Source organism: Ranitomeya imitator, chromosome 4, assembly GCF_032444005.1.
Source record: "Ranitomeya imitator isolate aRanImi1 chromosome 4, aRanImi1.pri, whole genome shotgun sequence".
In the NCBI taxonomy this organism is placed as follows: Eukaryota; Metazoa; Chordata; class Amphibia; order Anura; family Dendrobatidae; genus Ranitomeya; species Ranitomeya imitator.
In genome coordinates, this window is record NC_091285.1 from 407,338,130 (window position 1) to 407,362,026 (window position 23,897).

The 23,897-nt window shown below is 41.4% G+C and overlaps 1 protein-coding gene across 3 annotated transcripts in view; it reads left to right on the plus strand.

The window, feature by feature from the left end:
- The window catches only part of LRGUK (leucine rich repeats and guanylate kinase domain containing), a 125,965-nt gene that overhangs the window by 96,733 nt on the left and 5,335 nt on the right, over window positions 1-23,897 (plus strand). For all 3 annotated transcript variants that reach the window (XM_069765361.1, XM_069765362.1, XM_069765363.1), the window contains 7 exons: window positions 9,882-9,978; window positions 10,176-10,289; window positions 10,389-10,590; window positions 12,459-12,569; window positions 15,672-15,784; window positions 20,954-21,042; window positions 21,324-21,458. In XM_069765361.1, coding sequence (XP_069621462.1) covers window positions 9,882-9,978; window positions 10,176-10,289; window positions 10,389-10,590; window positions 12,459-12,569; window positions 15,672-15,784; window positions 20,954-21,042; window positions 21,324-21,458 — 861 coding nt within the window. The remainder of the gene's footprint in view (window positions 1-9,881; window positions 9,979-10,175; window positions 10,290-10,388; window positions 10,591-12,458; window positions 12,570-15,671; window positions 15,785-20,953; window positions 21,043-21,323; window positions 21,459-23,897) is intronic.

The window sequence follows — 23,897 nt, forward strand, 5'->3', positions numbered from 1 at the left end:
GCTTGTCTAAATATGAATCCTCTGTGCCCTTTCATTATAATATGCCATGCAGTGCGTACTCTGATTTTATGTTCTTTTTGGTGCTCTGACAAGTTTCCTATGAAGTGGTGTACAGAGCAGACACGAGTACGATATTCAGTGGGGAAAATAGAATTTCTTTTGGCTTCAGATCTGGAGACTGGCTAGGCCACTCCAGGACCTTGAAATGCTTCTTACGGAGCCACTACTTAGTTGCCATGGCTGTGTGTTTCGGGGCATTGTCATGCCACGACCCATTTTCAATGCTTTTATGAGGTAAGGAGGTTGTTGGCCAAAATCTTGCAGTACAAGACCCCATCCATCCTCCCTTCAATATGGTGCTGTCATCCTGTCCCTTTTGCAGAAAAGCACCCCCAAAGTATGGTGTTTCCCCTACCATGCTTCCCGGTTGGGACAGTGTTCTTGAGGTTGTACTCATCCTTCTTCTTCCTCCAAACACGGTGAGTGGAGTTGATACCAAAAAGTTCTATTTTGGTTCTATTTCTCATCTGACCACATGACCTTCTCCCATGCCTCCTCTGGATCATCCAGATGGTCTTGGAGAACTTCAAACGGGCCTGGACATGTGCTAGTGTGAGCAGGTGGACCTTGCGTTCCCTGCAGGATTTTAATCCATGACAGCATAGTGTGTTACTGACGGTAATACTTGAGACTGTGGTCCGAGCTCTCTTCATGTCAGTGACCAGGTCCTCCCGTGTAGTTCTCTGGTGATTCCTGACCTTTCTCAGTTTAATCCTTACCCCACGAGTCAAGATCTTGCATGGCGCGCCATGTAATTGTGCAACTTGAAAACTCTTTGCTATCTTTGTGGTCCTCCACCATTTTGATTTTCGGAGTGATAGGTAGATGCTTAGAAGAACCCATGGCTGCTGTTTGTTGGCACACGGTTAGATGACGCTGGATTTTTATAAAGCTGGGAAATTTGCATCACCTGGCCTTTCTTAAAGATGATAGTGAACAAGACATAACCCTAACAGGCTAATTAAGGTCTGAAACCTTGGTAAAAGTTATCTGAGCACACAGATCCCCAAGGCTACCCAAACTTTTGCATTACCCATTTTCTTTTTTGTAATTTTTAAAATGAAAAACAAAAGACTGCCTAAAATGCAAAGGAAATGTGTCATCTTTAACCTTAGGCCTTTCAGAAGTCATTTCATCTTCAACTTTCTAAACTATTCACAATAACCGTAATTAACAAGGGTGCCCAAACTTTTACATGCCACTGTATATACACTTTTCGAAAAAAATAAAGGGAACACTAAAATACCTCATCCTAGATATAACTGAATGAAATATTCCAGATGGCAATCTTTATTCATTCCATACTGGAATGAGAACAATAAAACATAAAAATGATCAATGTAAATCAAAATTAATATCCCATGGCAGTCTGGATTTGGAATGTTCCTCAAAATCAATGTGGAAAATCAAATGACAGACTGATCAAACTTCAGTGGAAATGCATCAAGACAAAGAAATGATGCTCAGTAGTGTGTGTGGCCTCCACATGCCTGTTTGATGTCCCTGCAATTCTTGAGTATGGTCCTGATGAGACGGCGGATGTTCTCCTGAGGGATCTCCTCCCAGACCTGGAATAAAGCATCAGTCAACTCCTGGATAGTCTGTGGTGCAATGTGGCGTTGGTGGATGGAACTAGACATGATATCTCAGATGTGCTCAATTAGATTCAGGTCTGTGGAACAGGCAGGCCACTCCACAGCATCAATGCCGTCATCATGCAGGTACTTCTGACACACTTCAGCCACATGAGGGCTAGCATTGTCATGCATCAGAAAGAACCCATGGCCCACTGCACCTACATATGGTCTCAAAATGTGTCTTAGGATCTCATTCCGGTACATAATGGCAGTTGGGGTAGTTCTGGCTAGCACTGCAGCACTCCAAGAAATGTCTGACCACACCACACTGGTCATACTGGAGGATGTGGCAGGCAGCAGATCGTTCTCCAAGGCGTCTCAGGACTCTATCACGTCTGACACGTGCTCAGTGTGAACCTGGTCTCATCCGTGAAGATATACAGGGCTCCAATGTTGAATCTGTCAATCTGTGTTCTCTGGCAAAATCCACTCACCTTGCAGGGTGTTGGGCTGTAAGCACAACACCCACTTGTGGATGATGGGCCCTCTTATTACCCTCATGGAGTCTGTTTCTTTCAGTTTGAGCAGACATATGGATGTTAGTAGCCTGCTGGAGGTCATTTTAGAGGGCTCTGGCATTGCTCCTCCTTGCAAAAAGGAGGAGGAATTGGTCCTGCTCCTGGGTTGTTGCCCTCCTGGGCCCCCTCCACATCTCCTTGTGTACTGACCTGTCTCCTTGTATCTGCTTCATGCTCTGGACACTGTGCTGACAGACACAGCTACCCTTCTTGCCACAGCTCACTTTGATGAGCCATCCTAGATGAGCTGTACTACATGAGCAACTTCTGTTGGTTGTAGACACCGCCCCATGCTACTGTACAGTACCTCTAGGGGTGATTGACTTAGAGTTACATTGTGTTGTTTAAGTGTTCCCTTTTGTGTGCGCATATGTATATATACTCTTCAAGAACAGAACATTTGTTAGATACATCATACTATTCATTGATCCTGTTAACAGAGCTGTGAAAGCACGATCAGTACATGACATTTCATATGCTGACTTTAAATTTAGAAAAAGAAGAAAAATATGAAGGGGATAAGCTGTAAAATCAATTGAAGAATTATTGATTTGGGTGGAGTAATTTATAAGTATTGTATTTTAACAGAATCAAGACGACTACACCAAAACCATGCTTGAAGATTCAAGCCTGACCGATTTAGCCTCTCGCTTATTAACAATGTACTTAAGGATGCTTGGTTTTAAAGGTCACTTTGAAATATGATAAGATCCATATGTGCCATCTTGTTTTAATTTCGACCATAGTTTGACACATGCAGCTGAAAGCAATATATAGCATACTGATTTAAGACCATAAATAGCACCTGCTTACAATTATTACAGTTTTTATATTTAAAAGACATTCATGAGTTTTTACTTGAAAGCGTACACTGATGCTTGTAAGTCAGAACACTCGTCTAGGAATGTCCTGTAGTTGATCTGTATATTGTGTAATGATAACCTGTATATTTCAGCTTACATATACCTGATTCCACTGCATTCACAACCCTGCAGTCATGTAGAGTGACTGCAGACTTGTAGCCTAAGACGGGACACAAAACTAATTCAAAGAGAGAGGTTCAATTGATGAAGATGGCTTCAGGGTGCTCAGGAAAGTCCAGAAAGTGCCAGAACCATCTCCTACAAAGGATTCAGTTACAGTATCAGTTCAACAACAGTGCTGACAGAGCTCGCTCAGGAATGGCAGCAGGTAGCTCAGTGCATCTGCATGCTCAGTGAGGTGTAGGCTTCTGGAGGCAGGCCTGGTGGCAAGAAAGGCAGCAAAAAAGCCACTTCTCTCCAAGAAAAAAATCAAGGACAGACTGACATTCTGCAGGAATGTGCCGAGATTGGTCTGCAGAGGAGTGGTGCAAAGTTTTTTCTGTAATGAAGCCCTTTTGGACTTTTTGGGACATCTGGAAGAATGATTATACAGTGAATAAAAAGTGAGTGCTACCATGAGTCCTATGCCATATCAACAGTAAAACCTCCTGAGACCATTCATGTGGGGTTGCTTTTCATCCAACGCAGTGGGCACACTCACAATTTTTCTCCAAGAGCAACTTCTCCTGATGATCCAGAAGCAATTTGGTGTTGAACCGTGCTTTTTCCACCATGATGGAGTACCATGTCACAAAAGGTGATAACTAAGTGGCTCGGTGAACAAAACGATTACATTTTGGGTCTGTGACCAGGAAACTCTCTGTCTCAATTCCATTGAGAACCTCTAGTGTTCAGTTCTCAAAAAGTGAGTGGACAAACAAGACCACAGAAACCGTTAAAACTCCAAGCACCGATTAGACAAGAATGTGTTGTCATCAGTCAGGATTTGGGCCAGAAACTGATCTACAATTTGACCTGGCATGTTGGATAAGTCTTGAAAAATAAGAATCAACACAGTAAATACTGAGCTTTTATGCATTTGTCAATAAATGTAGGAAATACTGATAATTTTACTTCAATGACCATAAAAACAACTGACTGAGGCTGGTTTCACACTTGCGTTTTAAAACGCAGCGTTTTAAACGCAAACGCATTTGGTGCAAAAACGGGTTTAAACGCAGCGTTTTTTAGCGCATGCGGTTTTTGCGTTTTAACCCTAGGAATACTAACCCTAACCCTAACACAAACTCTAACCCTAACACAAACCCTAACCCTAACCCTAGGGATCCTAACCCTAACACAAACCCTAACCCTAGGGATCCTAACCCTAACACAAACCCTAACCCTAGGGATCCTAACCCTAACACAAACACTAACCCTAGGGATCCTAACCCTAACCCTAACACGAATTCTAACCCAAACTGTAAAACAAACTCTAACCCAAACTCTAACCCAAGCTCTAGCACAAACCCTAACACAAACCCTAACCCAAACTCTAACCCTAACCCTAGGGATCCTAACCCTAACACAAACTCTAACCCTAACACAAACCCTAACCCAAACTCTAACCCTAACCCTAGGGATCCTAACCCTAACACAAACCCTAACCCTAACACAAACCCTAACCCTAACCCTAGGGATCCTAACCCTAACACAAACCCTAACCATAGGGATCCTAACCCTAACACAAACTCTAACCCTAACACAAACCCTAACCCTAGGGATCCTAACCCTAACCCTAACACAAACTCTAACCCTAACCCTAACACAAACCCTAACCCTAACCCTAGGGATCCTAACCCTAACACAAACCCTAACCATAGGGATCCTAACCCTAACACAAACTCTAACCCTAACACAAACCCTAACCCTAGGGATCCTAACCCTAACACAAACTCTAACCCTAACACAAACCCTAACCCTAGGGATCCTAAACCTAACCTTAACCCTAGGGATCCTAACCCTAACCCTAACATAAACTCTAACCCTAACACAAACCCTAATCCTAGGGATCCTAGCCCTAACACAAACCCTAACCCTAACCCTAGGGATCCTAACCCTAACCTTAACCCTAGGGATCCAAACTCTAACCCTAACACAAACCCTAACCCTAGGGATCCTAACCCTAACATAAACCCTAACCCTAGGGATCCTAACCCTAACACAAACCCTAACCCTAACCCTAGGGATCCTAACCCTAACACAAACTCTAACCCTAACACAAACCCTAACCCTAGGGATCCTAACCCTAACACAAACCCTAACCCTAGGGATCCTAACCCTAACACAAACTCTAACCCTAACACAAACCCTAACCCTAGGGATCCTAACCCTAACACAAACTCTAACCCTAACCCAAACTCTAACCCTAACCCTAGGGATCCTAACCCTAACACAAACCCTAACCATAGGGATCCTAACCCTAACAAACTCTAACCCTAACCCAAACTCTAACCCTAACCCTAGGGATCCTAACCCAAACTCTAACCCTAACCCTAGGGATCCTAACACAAACCCTAACCCTAGGGATCCTAACCCTAACACAAACCCTAACCCTAGGGATCCTAACCCTAACACAAACCCTAACCCTAGGGATCCTAACCCTAACACAAACTCTAACCCTAACACAAACCCTAACCCTAGGGATCCTAACCCTAACACAAACTCTAACCCTAACACAAACCCTAACCCTAACCCTAGGGATCCTAACCCTAACACAAACTCTAACCCTAACCCTAGGGATCCTAACCCTAACACAAACCCTAACCCTAGGGATCCTAACCCTAACACAAACCCTAACCCTAGGGATCCTAACCCTAACCCTAACACAAACTCTAACCCTAACACAAACCCTAACCCTAGGGATCCTAACCCTAACACAAACTCTAACCCTAACACAAACCCTAACCCTAGGGATCCTAACCCTAACACAAACTCTAACCCTAACCCAAACTCTAACCCTAACCCTAATCCTAGGGATCCTAACCCTAACACAAACCCTAACCCTAGGGATCCTAACCCTAACACAAACCCGAATCCTAACCCTAACACAAACCCTAACCCTAGGGATCCTAACCCTAACACAAACTAACCCTAACACAAACCCTAACCCTAGGGATCCTAACCCTAACCCTAGGGATCCTAACCCTAACAAACTCTAACCCTAACCCTAACACAAACCCTAACCCTAACCCTAGGGATCCTAACCCTAACACAAACTCTAACCCTAACCCAAACTCTAACCCTAACCCTAGGGATCCTAACCCTAACACAAACCCTAACCATAGGGATCCTAACCCTAACAAACTCTAACCCTAACCCAAACTCTAACCCTAACCCTAGGGATCCTAACCCTAACCCAAACTCTAACCCTAACCCTAGGGATCCTAACCCTAACACAAACCCTAACCCTAGGGATCCTAACCCTAACACAAACCCTAACCCTAGGGATCCTAACCCTAACACAAACCCTAACCCTAGGGATCCTAACCCTAACACAAACTCTAACCCTAACACAAACCCTAACCCTAGGGATCCTAACCCTAACACAAACTCTAACCCTAACACAAACCCTAACCCTAACCCTAGGGATCCTAACCCTAACACAAACTCTAACCCTAACCCTAGGGATCCTAACCCTAACACAAACCCTAACCCTAGGGATCCTAACCCTAACACAAACCCTAACCCTAGGGATCCTAACCCTAACACAAACTCTAACCCTAACACAAACCCTAACCCTAGGGATCCTAACCCTAACACAAACTCTAACCCTAACACAAACCCTAACCCTAGGGATCCTAACCCTAACACAAACTCTAACCCTAACCCAAACTCTAACCCTAACCCTAATCCTAGGGATCCTAACCCTAACACAAACCCTAACCCTAGGGATCCTAACCCTAACACAAACCCGAATCCTAACCCTAACACAAACCCTAACCCTAGGGATCCTAACCCTAACATAAACCCTAACCCTAGGGATCCTAACCCTAACACAAACCCTAACCCTAGGGATCCTAACCCTAACACAAACTCTAACCCTAACACAAACCCTAACCCTAGGGATCCTAACCCTAACACAAACCCTAACCCTAACACAAACTCTAACCCAAACTGTAAAGCAAACTAACCCAAACTCTAGCACAAACTCTAGCACAAACCCTAACACTAACCCTAACCCAAACCCTAACCCTAGGGATCCTAACCCTAACCCTAACACAAACTCTAACCCTAACACAAACCCTAACCCTAGGGATCCTAACCCTAACACAAACTCTAACCCTAACACAAACCCTAACCCTAACCCTAGGGATCCTAACCCTAACACAAACTCTAACCCTAACCCAAACTCTAACCCTAACCCTAGGGATCCTAACCCTAACACAAACCCTAACCATAGGGATCCTAACCCTAACAAACTCTAACCCTAACCCAAACTCTAACCCTAACCCTAGGGATCCTAACCCTAACCCAAACTCTAACCCTAACCCTAGGGATCCTAACCCTAACACAAACCCTAACCCTAGGGATCCTAACCCTAACACAAACCCTAACCCTAGGGATCCTAACCCTAACACAAACCCTAACCCTAGGGATCCTAACCCTAACACAAACTCTAACCCTAACACAAACCCTAACCCTAGGGATCCTAACCCTAACACAAACTCTAACCCTAACACAAACCCTAACCCTAACCCTAGGGATCCTAACCCTAACACAAACTCTAACCCTAACCCTAGGGATCCTAACCCTAACACAAACCCTAACCCTAGGGATCCTAACCCTAACACAAACCCTAACCCTAGGGATCCTAACCCTAACCCTAACACAAACTCTAACCCTAACACAAACCCTAACCCTAGGGATCCTAACCCTAACACAAACTCTAACCCTAACACAAACCCTAACCCTAGGGATCCTAACCCTAACACAAACTCTAACCCTAACCCAAACTCTAACCCTAACCCTAATCCTAGGGATCCTAACCCTAACACAAACCCTAACCCTAGGGATCCTAACCCTAACACAAACCCGAATCCTAACCCTAACACAAACCCTAACCCTAGGGATCCTAACCCTAACACAAACTAACCCTAACACAAACCCTAACCCTAGGGATCCTAACCCTAACCCTAGGGATCCTAACCCTAACAAACTCTAACCCTAACACAAACCCTAACCCTAGGGATCCTAACCCTAACACAAACCCTAACCCTAGGGATCCTAACCCTAACACAAACTCTAACCCTAACACAAACCCTAACCCTAACCCTAGGGATCCTAACCCTAACACAAACTCTAACCCTAACACAAACCCTAACCCTAGGGATCCTAACCCTAACACAAACCCTAACCCTAGGGATCCTAACCCTAACACAAACTCTAACCCTAACACAAACCCTAACCCTAGGGATCCTAACCCTAACACAAACCCTAACCCTAGGGATCCTAACCCTAGGGATCCTAACCCTAACACAAACTAACCCTAACACAAACCCTAACCCTAGGGATCCTAACCCTAACCCTAGGGATCCTAACCCTAACAAACTCTAACCCTAACACAAACCCTAACCCTAGGGATCCTAACCCTAACACAAACCCTAACCCTAGGGATCCTAACCCTAACACAAACCCTAACCCTAGGGATCCTAACCCTAACACAAACTCTAACCCTAACACAAACCCTAACCCTAGGGATCCTAACCCTAACACAAACCCTAACCCTAGGGATCCTAACCCTAACACAAACCCTAACACAAACTCTAACCCTAACCCTAAAACACAAACTCTAACCCTAGGGATCCTAACCCTAACACAAACCCTAACTCTAACCGTAACCCTAACCCTAAGGGATCCTAATCCTAAGAGTTAGGGTTAGGATCCCTAGGGTTAGGGCTAGGGTTAGGGTTACAGTTTGGGTTAGGGTTTGTGTTAGAGTTTGTGTTTTAGGGTTAGGGTTTGTGTTAGGGTTAGGATCCCTAGGGTTAGAGTTTGTGTTACAGTTTGTGTTACAGTTTGTGTTAGAGTTTGTGTTTTAGGGTTAGGGTTGGGGGATGGCTTATAAGTGTGTATTCTTGTGTTTTTCTATAAAAACGCATGCGTTTAAAAACGCATGCAAACGCATGTGCTTAAAAACGCATGTGTTTACATAGACATCAATAGGTTTTTTTACCGCGAAAAAACGCATGCGTTTTTTTTCGCGGCAAAAAAACGCCGCTAAATGCCGCTAAAATTACTACATGTTGCATTTCTGCAACAAAACGCATGCAGAGAAAAAACGCATGCGTTGCAAAAACGCGTCAAAACGCATGCAAAAAAAGCATGCGTTTTTAATGTTAAGTATAGGGGAAAAAAACGCATGCGTTTTTTTGCGTTTTTACCGCAAAAACGCAAAAAAAAAAACGCAAATGTGAAACCACCCTGAAATATCTAGAAACACTGAAAAGGCAAACTTTGTGAAAAACAAAATCTGTGTCAATCTCAAAACTTTTGGCAATGACTGTACTCCCCTGTTAAAATGGTTTCCCAACTTAAGTGATGCCGTATTACTAGGAATGGATCTGTGACGGCATGCAGTTCTTATATGTTAAATTCAAAAGAAATATAGCAGTGACAGTTTAGGTAATAGCTACCGCCATCACTTTGGCTAGAAGGACCCTCTCAAATCCTGTACACATTCCAGCCAATAGAAAAAAAAATGCAGGAACATGGCATCATTTATATTTAGTTGCATATATTCTCCATAATATACCGTAATTTGTCATCTAGAGTAGCACTATTATTATTTCTTTACATTTCAGGCCCTGTCACACAACTAGAAATCCATACTTCGGAGAAGAAAAGCGGTTTGATTACCATTTTGTCACACCGGAGACGTTTGATGAAATGACTTGCTCTGTAAGAAAATATCAAGTATTAATATAGACTTCAAAGCAGTTGATCTCTGAGGGCCTGGAATATCTCATGTGGTCACTTGTGTCTCTACACGCCAAAGGGCCAATGTGCTGGATTCTACTAACCTGCTAAATGTGGCATTTGTTGTTAACCAACGGCCAAGCATATTGTGTGTTGTCTCACATCTCCTCTTATTTTAGGGTCAGTTTCTCCTAACTATGAAATACAGTGGACACTACTATGGTCTGAGTAGAGAGGCTGTAGAGTCGGTGGCGAGAGAAGGTCTCGCCTGCTGCACGCACTTGGAAATCGAGGTAAGTCCAACTACAGCGCCAACTGCAGACTTTCAGAACAGATTTTTATTATTTTGTTCTCCTTCTTATCTTATTCGTGAATTGCCTTTTTGTCTTTAGGGTGTAAGGAGCTTGAAGAATTCTTATTTTGAACCACGGTGCATTTTGCTTCTGCCAATGAACAAGGAGAAGTATGAAGGCTGGTTGAGAAGAAAGGGCTTGTTCTCTAGACCTGAAATAGATGTTGCAGTGTCCAGAGTGGATATGTACATGACTATACACCAGGATCACCCTGGCTTCTTTGATGCCGTTATTAATATTGGTAATGAGCAATGTTATGTTGAGCCTACTTAAGGATCATGTGGCATCTAGTTCTCCGTGCAGTCACTTATTTCTGTGTGTCATTTTATTAGTAATTTTTCTTCCTTTCTTCTAGTCAATTGGTAAGGAAAAGGACTAATTCATGTATAACAAAATCAGCCAATGGTGTAGTTTTTGTCCACACTCTGTCATAGTTTACATATATATATATATATGATTTTACATGAATATTGAGTAACTTTATAAATATGCAGCTTTACTTTGCTTGCTCTGTAACAATATGGCCACTGTCTAAGGCTGGTTTCACATTTGCGTTTTTTGCCGCTGCGTTTTAACGCATAAAAACGTATGCCTTTTTTTTCCTATATTTAACATTAAAAACGCATGCATTTTTTTGTATGCGTTTTGCCGCGTTTGACGACGCATGCGTCGTTTCTATGCTTGCGTTTTGTTGCGGAAATGCAACATGTAGTAATTTCTAGAGGCGTTTTTTTGCGGCAAAAAAACGTATTGCTATCTATGTAAACGCATGCGTTTTTAAGCACATGCGTTTGGTTGCGTTTTTAAACGCATGCGTTTTAACAGAGAAAAACAAGTCTACACACTGATAAGCCACCCCCCACCATTAAGGTGATAAAGGGATCCAAACCCTAATCCAAACCCTAGCCCTAGGGATCCTAACCCTAACCCAACCCTAGGGATCCAAACCCTAACCCCAGCCCTACCCCTAGGGATCCTAACCCTACCCCTAACCCTAGGGATCCAAACCCTAACCCTAATCCTAACCCTAGGGATCCAAACCCTAACCCACGCCCTAACCCTACCCCTAACCCTAGGGATCCTAACCCTACCCCTAGGGATCCTAACCCTACCCCTAACCCTAGGGATCCAAACCCTACCCCTAACCCTAACCCTTGGGATCCAAACCCTAACCCTAGCCATTTCTATTTATAGTGGGTTTTATAGTTGATTTTTATGGTTGGCAGCTGTCACACACTAAAGACGCTTTTTATTCCCAAAAATATTTTTTGCGTTACCACATTTTGAGAGCTACAATATTTCAATATTTTCGTCCACAGAGTCATGTCACACGCCCTCTGTAGTCCCATTGGTAGTGTCTGGATCTTGATTTTTCTCTTGTGAAATTTCTCATCATGCGTATCAAAAACGCAAACGCAGGAAAAAACACATGTAAACGCGTAAAAACGCGGCTTTTTTTACCGCATACGAAAACGCATGCGTCTAAAAAACGCAGCGTTTGAACGCGTTTACATGTGTTTTTTCAAAACCTGCGGATGTGTTTTAAACGCTGCGTTTTTAAACGCAAGTGTGAAACTAGCCTTACACATACATTAACAAGGTTTATGCCCTACGACGCCAAAGCCAGAATGGGTGACTGGGCATCGGTGAACCATAGGGACTCATTGTATAAAAAATAAAATACATACCAGACAGTTAAAGGTATGTAGGGGCATGCCAGAGATACAGAGGTCAAAAGAACACATTGTTGAAAAATAGATGGAATGTAAAGATAACTGTTGGGAAAAGCTCCATAAAGCTTAGTTCAAATCCCCAATTTCATTATTTTTTATGGATTATATGTAGAAAAAATGTGTAGGTGAAACCATTCTTGAATTTTTTTTTTTGTGATTTTTTTTTTTTTTTTTAATAGTTTTTCATGGAATTGTTTCCATTATTATTTCACTTATACTATTTCACTATATTCCTTATAATAAAAGCACGTAAGCTGGTAAATGACTATGACATGCTTAGCAATATTATTCTTATATACTTTATTTTTACAAAATCTTCAATGTTTGTAAGACTGTAAAAATAATCTGTTTCTTTTTGTTTGTTTGTTTTTAACAGACGATTTAGATGAAGCCTATAGCAAGTTAAGAGTGTTGGTAAAAGAATACCTTGGCCTGATAGAACCAGCAGTGTCTATTGAGAGTACTGGCACAGCAAAATCTGCAACTGGTTAGTTTGTTTTAAGGGTGTTTGCTTTGTGCAATCCCAACTTGTTAGGAGTGCAGTTTGACAATAATCAGATCACAAAACCTCTGATTCATCATTTGCATTTTTTTAAGTGTGTTTTCTTTTTTCTGTCCTGTGGTATTCGTTGCCATTTTCTGTGCCAAATTATTCAAAAACGTGTTCGTTGACAACTTTTGCATGGAATCAATCAATGCTCTTTTTTTCTTTGATGGATGATTTTTTTAGTAGCACTTTAGAACAAAAAGTCATATGATCCTTCAAAATGTCTCGCATGAGTGTTCAGATGTGAAAAAATAAAATCAGACAGATTTTGTACTTCAGTAGGGTACTAGAGTGAAATTGTGCAAAAACTTTGCGACATTTAAAAAAAACAACACAAATAATGAATAAGGCTAGGTTCACATTACGTTAAGTGCAGTCCGTTCAGCGCATACGCTAACGGAATGCGTTAACGCAAGTGCCGAAAAAGATCACGTTTATGCGATCGCGCTAGCGCAGATGCTCTATCTGTACTAGCGGTGACGGACCCAAAAACGCTGCAGACAGCGTCCGAGGGTCCGTCACAGAATGACTGCACATCGCTAACGCATGCCGATTATGACATGCGTTAGCGATTCGCTACATAATGGCAGTCAATGGGTGCGCTAACGCATCCGTTACATAGCGTTAGTGCCGCTATGTAACGGATGCCGTCAGCGGACTGCACTTAACGCAATGTGAACCCAGCCTTAGGCTAAAGCATCTGGGTAAGGAAAATTAAAATCACACCCACATTGTCTAAATAAAAAAACAAACAAACCAAAAACAACATATAATTTAACTAGTTAGTGACCGAGCCAATTTTGACCTTAATGATCAAGCCAATTTTTACAATTCTGACCAGTGTCACTTTATGAAGTTATATCTCTGGAATGCTTCAACGGATCCCACTGATTCTAAGACTGGTTTATCGTGACATATTGTACTTAATGCTAATGGTAAAATTTCTTCGATATGACTTGCGTTTATTTATGAAAAAAACTGAAATTTGGCAAAAATTTTGAAAATTTTGTAATTTTTAAACTTTTAATTTTGTGCCTTTAAATCAAGAGTCATATCGTACAAAATAGTTAATAAATAACATTTCCCACATGTCAACTTTACATCAGCACAATTTTTGAAACATAATTTTTTTAGGACATTATAAGGGTTAAAAATTGACCAGTGATTTCTCATTTTTCCAACAAAATTTACAAAACCATTTTTTTTAGGGACTACCTCATATTTGAAGTGAGTTTGGGGTGTCAATATAACAGAAAATACCCAAAAAGCAATACTATTGTAAAAACTACACCTCTCAAGGTGCTCAAAACCACATTCAAGAAGTTTATTAATCCTTCAGGTGCTTCACAAGAACTAAAGCAACTTGGAAGGAAAAAATGAACATTTTACTTTTTTCACCAAAAATTTACTTCAGATCCAAACTTTTTTATTTTCACAAGGGTATCCGGAGAAAATGGACCACAACATTTGTTGTGTAATTTCTCCTGAGTACGCCGATACCCCATATGTGGAAAAAAGCCACTTTTTGGACGCATGGCATGGCTCAGAAGGGAGGGAGCACTATTTGACTTTTTGAATGCAAAATTGGCTGGAATCGATGATGGGCACCATGTCGCGTTTGGAGACCCCCTGATGTGCCTAAACATTGGAAATCACCCAATTCTAACTCCAACCCTAACCACAACACACCCCTAACCCTAATTCCAACCATAACCCTAACCACCACCCTAAACCCAACTCCGCAACTGTAACCACAACACAACCCTAACCCCAAAACCAGAACCGTAACCTCAACCGTAACCACAACCCTAACCATAGCTCTAACTCCCACCCTATCCCTAGCTTTAGCCCAACCCTAACCATAGCTCTAAACCCCAACTCTAACCCTAGCCTCAACCCTAACCCTAACTGCAAAGAATTGTGAAAAAAACATTTTTTTAAATTTTATTATTTTTACCTAACTAAGGGGGTGACAACGGGGGGTTTGATTTACTATTTTATTTATTTTCATCATTGTGATAAAACCTATCACAGTGATCAAAATGAATTAATATGACAAGACAAATCTCCTATTGTTACCAGGTATCGGCTGGTAGGTCTTGGCGGGCGCACTGCGCATGCGCCCGCCATTTTCTTCTAGGAAGTAGAGGTCCCGGGGATGACAGAGGTACCATGGGGGGGCTCGGGGGAGCCAATTTCTCTCTCCTCTGGTATGCCGAGACCCTGCAGATTTTCTGATGCTGGAGGACGCCATACTCTTATTTCTCAACGCCATTAAAAAGCAGCGCTGAGGAATGAGGCCCCTTAACTGCCGCTGTTAAAAGGTGTATCAGCGGTCATTAAGGGGTTAAAACAATGGAGCAAAGATTATAATCAATTGGGGCCAACGTGTGTTCTTGCCAGAACACACAGTAGTCAGCTATAGTCTGTGGGGAAACCTGAATGTAAGGCCGCATTCAAACATCTGTTTTTCACTTATGTGTTTTATCCATGATTTTGACAGCTAAACACGTACCCATTATAATATGTGGGGTCGTTCACATGTATGTGTGTTTTGTGTATCAGTGCAAAAATCTTGGAGACATGTCTCATTTTGATCGGATTCACAGATCAAAATTACCCATATAAGTCGAAGGGTCCGTGAAATTCAGGGATGGCTTCAGTATACAGTCCATGTCCGTGATTAACAGTGTAATGAATAAGAGAAACTTTGCAATTTATTTCTTTTTACATACCGTATGTGAAAATCACTAATGAAACACTGACAGTACTAAAAAGTAATACTCGGACCAAGCGCTGATGAAATTCGGATGAAAAATACTTGGACCATTTTTTGCATGTGTGAACAATCAGGGATGTCTGAGACCATAGTGTTCAGTTTAATAATAAGCAGCTATTCAGGATCGGAATATAATTAGGATAGATTCTTTCAAAAAGAGCGCCACATCTGTCCATGGGTAGTGTCTGCTAATCTAGCCCAAATACCGGAAAATGCTATGTTTTGCTGTATAATACACATATAGAGTTGCATTCTTTTTCTAGATTTTGGAAAGCCACTTACTGGATCTTCACAAAACAATGACTTCCAGGATTCTGCTGCAAGAAACTATTCTGCGAAAATATTTGTAAAAGTGTCACCCCAGAAGACACCCGCAGTAAGCACATCTTTCTGCATTTAAAAAAGACATGTGTAGGAACTTTATAAGAATTATTTGATTTTTATAATAAAAGTAGTCTTCATGTTCTCAGCAGAAATCTTAGAGAAAGTAGAGTACTATATGTTAGTGATGTTTTACAGGAAATGCAGTGCAGATTAGAGAGTAGTCGTCATTTGCAGATCTGTCAGCAGATTTCACAATGTAAATTGTATACATTTCTAAATAGATCTCTAGGACCTTAACTACATTTTTAAAAAACAGACGGGGTCCATAAAGTTCAATTTATACATTATCTATCTATAGATTATTTAGAACCAGCAGGAAAAATATATATCTATGTATCGTGTTAGCCAGTAGATAGAAAAATATTAAAATTTGAGAGTCGTTGGTTGACACCTTTTAATGGCTAACTGAAAAGATGGTAACAAATTGCAAGCTTTCGAGACTCTCTTCATCAGGTAAAGATTAACACAAAATCTAAAGTATCACATATTTATACACAAGAGGGCACAAGAATAATGAAATGGATAAGACAAGTGACCTGAAGCAGATCAATATGGGAGAGGGAGAAACAGTTGTGGCCGTAAATTTTGGAACTGTTCATAGATAAGGAATGTGAGAGTTTTATTGTCCTGTGATTGAGGTCTGGTCCATAGTTGTGATCCAAAAGGTCTGAAGAGCACATTCCTTAGTTGATGTAGAGAGATATCAACAAGCATTTGGGGAACTGGTAGATCTGTATCAAATAAAACAGTTGTTTACTGGGTTGCTTTCACCAGTTTTGATCTAGCGATACATTGCTGGAATCGGTCCCTGCTCTCCATCATGCAACTCTCAGAGAAGTTAGCAAAAATCCAGTCACAGTTTCCTTTTAAATGCTGTTATAGTGTCTGCCATTACTACTTCTTAGGATAGGGTATTCCACAGTCCGCTTGCACTAACTATAAAAACTATTTCCTGTTTAGATGCTAGAATTTCCTTTCCGCCACACTTAATGAATGTCCTCTCTCGTTATTTGTAAAGTAATTTGTAAATAATCACGTGTCAGTTCTTTGTATTAACCACAAATGTACGGTGCATATAAAACCTCTTCACGTGTGTTAAAATGCCAGGTTTTGGTCATGTGAAAATCATACCAAGAAGAATCATTTCTGAATGTTTTCCACCTTTAATGTCACTCCTAATTTATACAAATCCATTGAGAAGCGATCTGGAATCATTTTGAGGGGGGGGGGGGGGAATAAAACTTATAAGTGGGGATGTGGCGGTATTCAAAATTAGCAAATCACATTTAATCTCATATTAAATAGTAGTCAGTACACAGCTCTTACCATTTGCAGTGACTCTGGTTAACGCCATATAAAGTTTAGCTGTTCTAGTAAGATTTTCCTGACATTTTCTTATTTGCAGTTAACAGCAAAAGCCATGGTCTGCAAACAGTTTACAACATATCAAAGCTATCTCATTGTTGATATGTATCAGTCAGGAGAAGAGTACAATATACTGTCCAAGACATTAATATTCCATGGAACACTGTAAGGCTGGTCTTGAAGAAGTGACTTAAATTTGGCACAACAGTAAAATTACCTAGATGTGGTTGTCCCTCAAAAATGTATAAAATGAAAAGAATAAAATGGGTACAGGAGGCTGCTAAGAGGCTTATATGAACATTAAAGGAGATGCAGGAATTTTGTGTACTGCATGTGACAACAGTCTCCTGTATTCTTCGTATGTCTGGCTTTTGTGGTAAGGTGGCAAGGCATTCTTGCAAAGAAAAACAGGCATCAAGTCTACCAAAAGCATGTAGGAAAATGTTTTCTGGTAAGATGAAACCAAGGTTTAACTTTTTGGACATACCGTAATTCCAAATTGTGTTTGGTGCCATGTCATCACTGCCCATCATCAAAAGAACACCATACCCGCAATGAAGCATGATGGGGGCAGCATTAGGCTTTAGGTCTGTTTTTCTGCAGCTGAAACTGAGGCTATAGTGAAGATGGAGGGAATTATGAACAGTTCCAAATATCAGTCAATTTTGCACCAAAACCTTCAGGCATTTGCTCAAGATGAGGCAGAATTCCATCTTTCAGCATGACAATAACCCTAAGCATCCCTTCAAATAAACAAAAGAATGGCTTTACCAGAAGAAGATCAGAGTTTTGGAATCGGTCAGCCAGAACGCAGACCTGAATCCAATTGAAAACCTGTGGGTTAAGCTGAACAGGGCTGTACTCAGGAGATGCCCTCACAATCTGATTTAGAGTGCTACTGACAGGAAAAGTGAGCAAAGATTGACAGTTCTAGATGTGTCATGCTAATGAACTCTGATCCAAAAAGACTGAATGCTGTCATAGATTGAAAAGGTTAAAAAAATTCTGAAATAACTCTTCTTCCATGATTTTTTTACATGACAAAAACCTTGCATTTTAACAGCTTTATGCAGCATTTTTATATTGACTGTATTTATACATTGAAGTGAGATCACCTGAGGTCTTTTTTTCTAAGCTAAATAAGAGCAATTATTTTTAACCTCTCATTAGAGAACTTCTCGTCCAATAATCTAACTTCACTGAGTAAGTATTTTTCTATTTAGTGTAGACCTGAAGAGAATATGATTACTTTGAATATCCATGTCAAAATTGGTGTATAATCCTTTTATGAACATTCTCTGCCCACCTAGTCTGACTAATAGCTCCTAAGTGCTGATATCTCACACTGATTAGTACAAGCTGCAGCTGTCTGTGAGGCTGGGTTTTTGAAGACTCATGAGACTTCACTTGGACTCCTGTTATTTCATTATTTAGTTGGACTCATTAATTGGTCATTGTTCTCCTTAGGGCTAAGATCTATTTAGATCACTGGTGACAGATCCACTTTAAGTCACTGTCAAATAATAGTGTAAGGAGATTATTATTATTTATTTATTTATATAGCACCATTGATTCCATGGTGCTTTACATGAGAAGGGGTTACATACAAGATACAGATATCACTTACAGTAAACAAACTAACAATGACAGACTGATACAGAAGGGCGAGGACCCTGCCCTTGCTGGCTTACATTCTACAGGATTATGGGGAAGGAGACAGTAGGTTGAGGGTTGCAGGAGCTCCGGTGTTGGTGAGGCGGTAGCTTCGGTAGTGGTGAGGTGGCAGCGGGGTCAGTGCAGGCTGTAGGCTTTCCTGAAGAGATGGGTTTTCAGGTTCCGTCTGAAGGATCCGAATGTGGTTGATAGTCGGACGTGTTGGGGCAAAGAATTTCAGAGGATGGGGGATATTCGAGAGAAGTCTTATACGTGGTTGGATGAGGAGCGAATAAGTGTGGAGGAGAGAAGGACGTCTTGGGAGGACCGGAGATCACTTGAGGGAGGATATCGGGAGATTAGTTCAGAGATATATGGAGGAGACAGGTTGTGGATGGCTTTGTAGGTCAGTATTAGTAATTTGAACTTGATACGCTGAGGGAATGGGAGCCAGTGAAAAGATTTGTAGAGGGGGGAAGCAGAGGAGTAGCGAGGAGAGAGATTAATTAGTCGGGCAGCAGAGTTAAGAATGCACTGGAGAGGTGCAAGGGTGTTAGCAGGGAGGCTGCAGAAAACGATGTTGCAGTAGTAAAGGCAGGAGATGATGAGGGCGTGCACAAGCATTTTAGTAGATTGACGGTTGAGGAAAGGACGGAGGAAAGCTTGGATTTGTGGTTTGAAGGACGGGGCAGAGTGGAAGGTTACTCCGAGGCAGCGGACTTCCGGTACGGGGGAAAGCATGATGTCATTGATTGCGATAGATAGGTCAGGTAAGGAAGATCTATGGGATGGAGGAAAGATGATGAGTTCAGATGGACATATTGCCCACTTTTCCCCCCTTGAAGAACGTGTAATCTTAATTTTGAGTAATATGAATAGTAATATGTGTTGATGATGTTTGTATGTGTATTGATCTGTGTCACCAACAGTTGACAAGGCTGTACTCTGCCCAGCAACAGGTAGTTGACAGGAACAGTTAGGGTTAATGTTTGGGGCTAGCCTAGAGTGGGAGCGGTAAGCTAAAGAGACAAGAAATAGTTCTTGTCAGGTAGGGCCTGAAGTGCATAGAAAGAGGACTTAAGGTCCATTATGAGCAGTGCCGAATTCTGGGGTTCCCCTAAAGTGGGAGAAGACCGAAGGAAAGAGGTAGCAAGATCCGAAGCAGAAGTGAGTAAAAGATGGAGTGATCAATCGGAGACGGGTCCTGGGAGAGGACGCCTAGCAGTAAGGCCCAGAGTTATAACTCTTAAAAGTAGCGGGCCTAGATAGGACTGAGTACGTGAGATAGATTGTCCCAGGTGGGAGTCCCAGGATGTCAGAATTAGAGAAGATAAGGAGCCGCCATACTGGCACCCTGAGGGGAAAGAAGACGCAGAATCGCCTGTCAAGTAAAGGGCTCTTAGTAGACAGGACTGTAGTGTTGAGCTGGGTTGTGGTGGTGAAGTAGTGATAAGCAGTGAATACAGAGGACAAACAAGGAGAGTAACGAGGAAACGTGAAAATGGAGAAGAGGGTAAAGAGGAAGGAATTTGTGTGTGGAAAATGCTCTGAGTTGTGAAGGAAACGTTCATACGCTTGTGTGCCCGCTATCTCTTGTATATTTTCCCTGCTAAGTTCCCATTCAGTGATTGTTAAATGGTGATCTTACTCTTTGAACTGAAAAATATCTGGTCCTGGCCAACTAGCAACATTGGTTACATAAGGCCTGCACAGATGTACCGCCCCTACAACACAAGTCCACACAACCAGCCAGGACCCCCATTTTCATGTAATGTGCTGGGGCATAAGAGCTGAATACCTTGCCCACACCTACCACCACGCACCTCGTCAGAATAGTATTTTTATATTTTTCATGAGTATAGCTCAGGCAAAACCAGGAATGGTTCTAAAATATGGATAAGTGACAAATATTTCCATGTTAGCTTTTCTTTCCTTGAACCCCATTCCTGCTTTTTTCTTAGAAATACTTATCCTTATCCTGAGCTTGGTATGAATTTTATTAATTGCGATGGTAAGAGTAATAGATGTAGATTTTGCTGTAGATTCTTGCACATCTCAGCTGTAGAAATGTTTCTACTGTGAGGGAACATATGGGCCACACTTCCTTCCCAAATATATAACTGTACTTATATGTCTGTATTAGGAAGAAGCCTCAGTGCAAAGACGACAGCAAGCAGCACGACAGGCTTTGGCGGGGAAGACCTCAGGGACATACACCCAGCTGTTTCAAAGGTGAGATTGAGGCTGGGTTTAGATAGCCGTGTGAACTGTTGGGCCAGTCAAGTCCGCAGATTGCTGATGCAACCATGTGCAGCTCTGTTTGCCTGATCTACTTCATCGAATAAGCATTCACATTTTATATATGCAAAAAATGATGCAATGGTCAAAATACTCACTTGCCTGATAATTCAGCACGCAATGTAAGATGTATTTGCTGAGTTAGTATAAAATGTCACCTGCTGACTTAATATGATAGCACGTAGTCATTCTGAATCATTTTGCTCACTGTACAGAGGTCCTGTAACTGCTCCTGCAACTTTGGGGACCCACAGACGTCTTCTAGATCCAACATCATGTTCATCTATGAAGCCAAGTGGAAGCAATGTTACAGCAGAACGTAGTTATCCACCAGCCAGTCCAGAGAGCAGGTAAAAATGGTACAAACGTTATCAAAGACATTACCAGTGCTGCAGGAAAAGTTCATTAAGCAGTCCTGACTATACTACCATAGTATCCCTGGCTCGGTGCACGCATAGTACAGCTGAGATTCTTATTTGGCAAAAGTCCTTATGACATTACAATGAGGTACGGTAGATGAATCAATGTGCCAAAGCTGTAAAAGGGGCATAAGAAGGGCCTGAATGTTGTACCATGTATTATAGGATAACCAAGATATTCTTGATTCTTTTTTCTTAAAAGTGGCAAGAAAGGTTGTGATGTCAAAAGCAGAAGTTTATTCTAAAAAATTGAGCAGATTACAAGTCAAACTTAGTGCAAAACTTGTTCTCATTTTGCTCTTGTGCTAGGCATTCCATGTGTTTATTAGTTGTTCTTCATAGGACTACACATGATAAATCCTATTTAAACCTCACCTAAATTCTAAAGAGTACAGTGCCTTGTGAAAGTATTCGGCTCCCTGGAACTTTTCAACCTTTTCCCACATATCATGCTTCAAATATAAAGATACCAAATGTAAAGTTTTGGTGCAGAATCAACAAGTGGAACACAATTGTGAAGTTGAACGAAATTTATTGGTTATTTTATATTTTTGTGGAAATTCAAAAACTGAAAAGTGGGCATGCAATATTATTCGGCCCCTTTACTTTCAGTGCAGTAAACTCACTCAAGAAGTTCATTGTGGATCTCTGAACGATCCAATGTTGTCCTAAATGCCTAATGAAGATAAATATAATCCACCTGTGTGTAATCAAGTCTCCATATAAATGCACCTGCTCTGTGATAGTCTCAGGGTTCTGTTTGAAGCAAAGAGAGCATCATGAAGACCAAGGAAAATTATTTTCAAAACTTTAAACATCCCAAGGAGCACTGTGCAAGCGATCATATTGAAATGGAAGGAGTATCATACAATTGCAAATCTACCAAGACCCTGCCGTCCCTCTAAACTTTCATCTCAAACAAGAAGACTGATCAGATGCAGCCAAGAGGCCCATGATCACTCTGGATGAACTGCAGAGATCTACAGCTGAGGTGGGACAGTCTGTCCATAAGACAACAATCAGTCGCACACTGCACAAATCTGGCCTTTATGGAAGAGTGGCAAGAAGAAAGCCATTTCTCAAAGATATCCATAAAAAGTGTAGTTTAAAGTTTGCAACAAGTCACCTGGGAGACACAAAACATGTGGAAGAAGGTGCTTTGGTCAGATGAAACCAAAATCGAACTTTTGGGCAACAATGCCAAACTATATGTTTGGCATAAAGGCAACACAGCTCATCACCCTGAACACACCATCCCCAATGTCAAACACGGTAGTGGCAGCATCATGGTTTGGGCCTGCTATTCTTCAAGATGGTTAAAATTGATGGGAAGATGGATGGAGCCAAATACAGGACCATTCTTGAAGAAAACCTGTTGGAGTCTGCAAAAGAGCCGAGACTGGGACGGAGATTTGTCTTCCAAAAAGACAATGATCCCAAACATAAAGCAAAATCTACAATGGAATGGTTCACAAATAAAGGTATCCAGGTGTTAGAATGGCCAAGTCAAAGTCCAGACCTCAATCCAATCGAGAATCTGTGGAAAGAGCTGAAATTACTTAAATTTAAGAGGGGACTGGATACCTTTCTGGAAAAGTATAATGTTACAGGGTATATACACTAGATTCCTTGATAGGGCGTTGATCCAGGGAACTAGTCTGATTGCCGTATGTGGAGTCGGGAAGGAATTTTTTTCCCCAATGTGGAGCTTACTCTTTGCCACATGGTTTTTTTTTGCCTTCCTCTGGATCAACATGTTAGGGCATGTTAGGTTAGGCTATGGGTTGAACTAGATGGACTTATAGTCTTCCTTCAACCTTAATAACTATGTAACTGCTGTTCACAAATGATCTCCATCAAACCTCACTGAGCTCGAGCTGTTTGCCAAGGAAGAATGGGCAAGAATTTCAGCCTCTCGATGTACAAAACTGATAGAGACATACCCCAAGCGACTTGCAGCTCTAATCGCAGCAAAAGGTGGCGCAACAAAGTATTAAGTTAAAGGGGCCGAATAATATTCCACGCCCCACTTTTCAGTTTTTGAATTTCCACAAAAATGTAAAATAACCAATAAATTTTGTTCAACTTCACAATTGTGTTCCACTTGTTGCTGATTCTCCACCAAAAATTTAGATCTGGTATCTTCATGTTTGAAGCATGATATGTGGGAAAAGGTTGAAAAGTTCCAGGAGCCGAATACTTTCGCCCGGTACTGTATATATAAACCTTTGCAATCCTTACCCTAAAGTAGAAAATGAAAATTTAGAGAATCAGACTTATATTGTGTTTTTTTTTTTAAAGAAGTACTAGTATTTTAATCCATATCATATGAGGGGGTGAAGGGACATAGGCTTGAGCAACGTTTCCCAA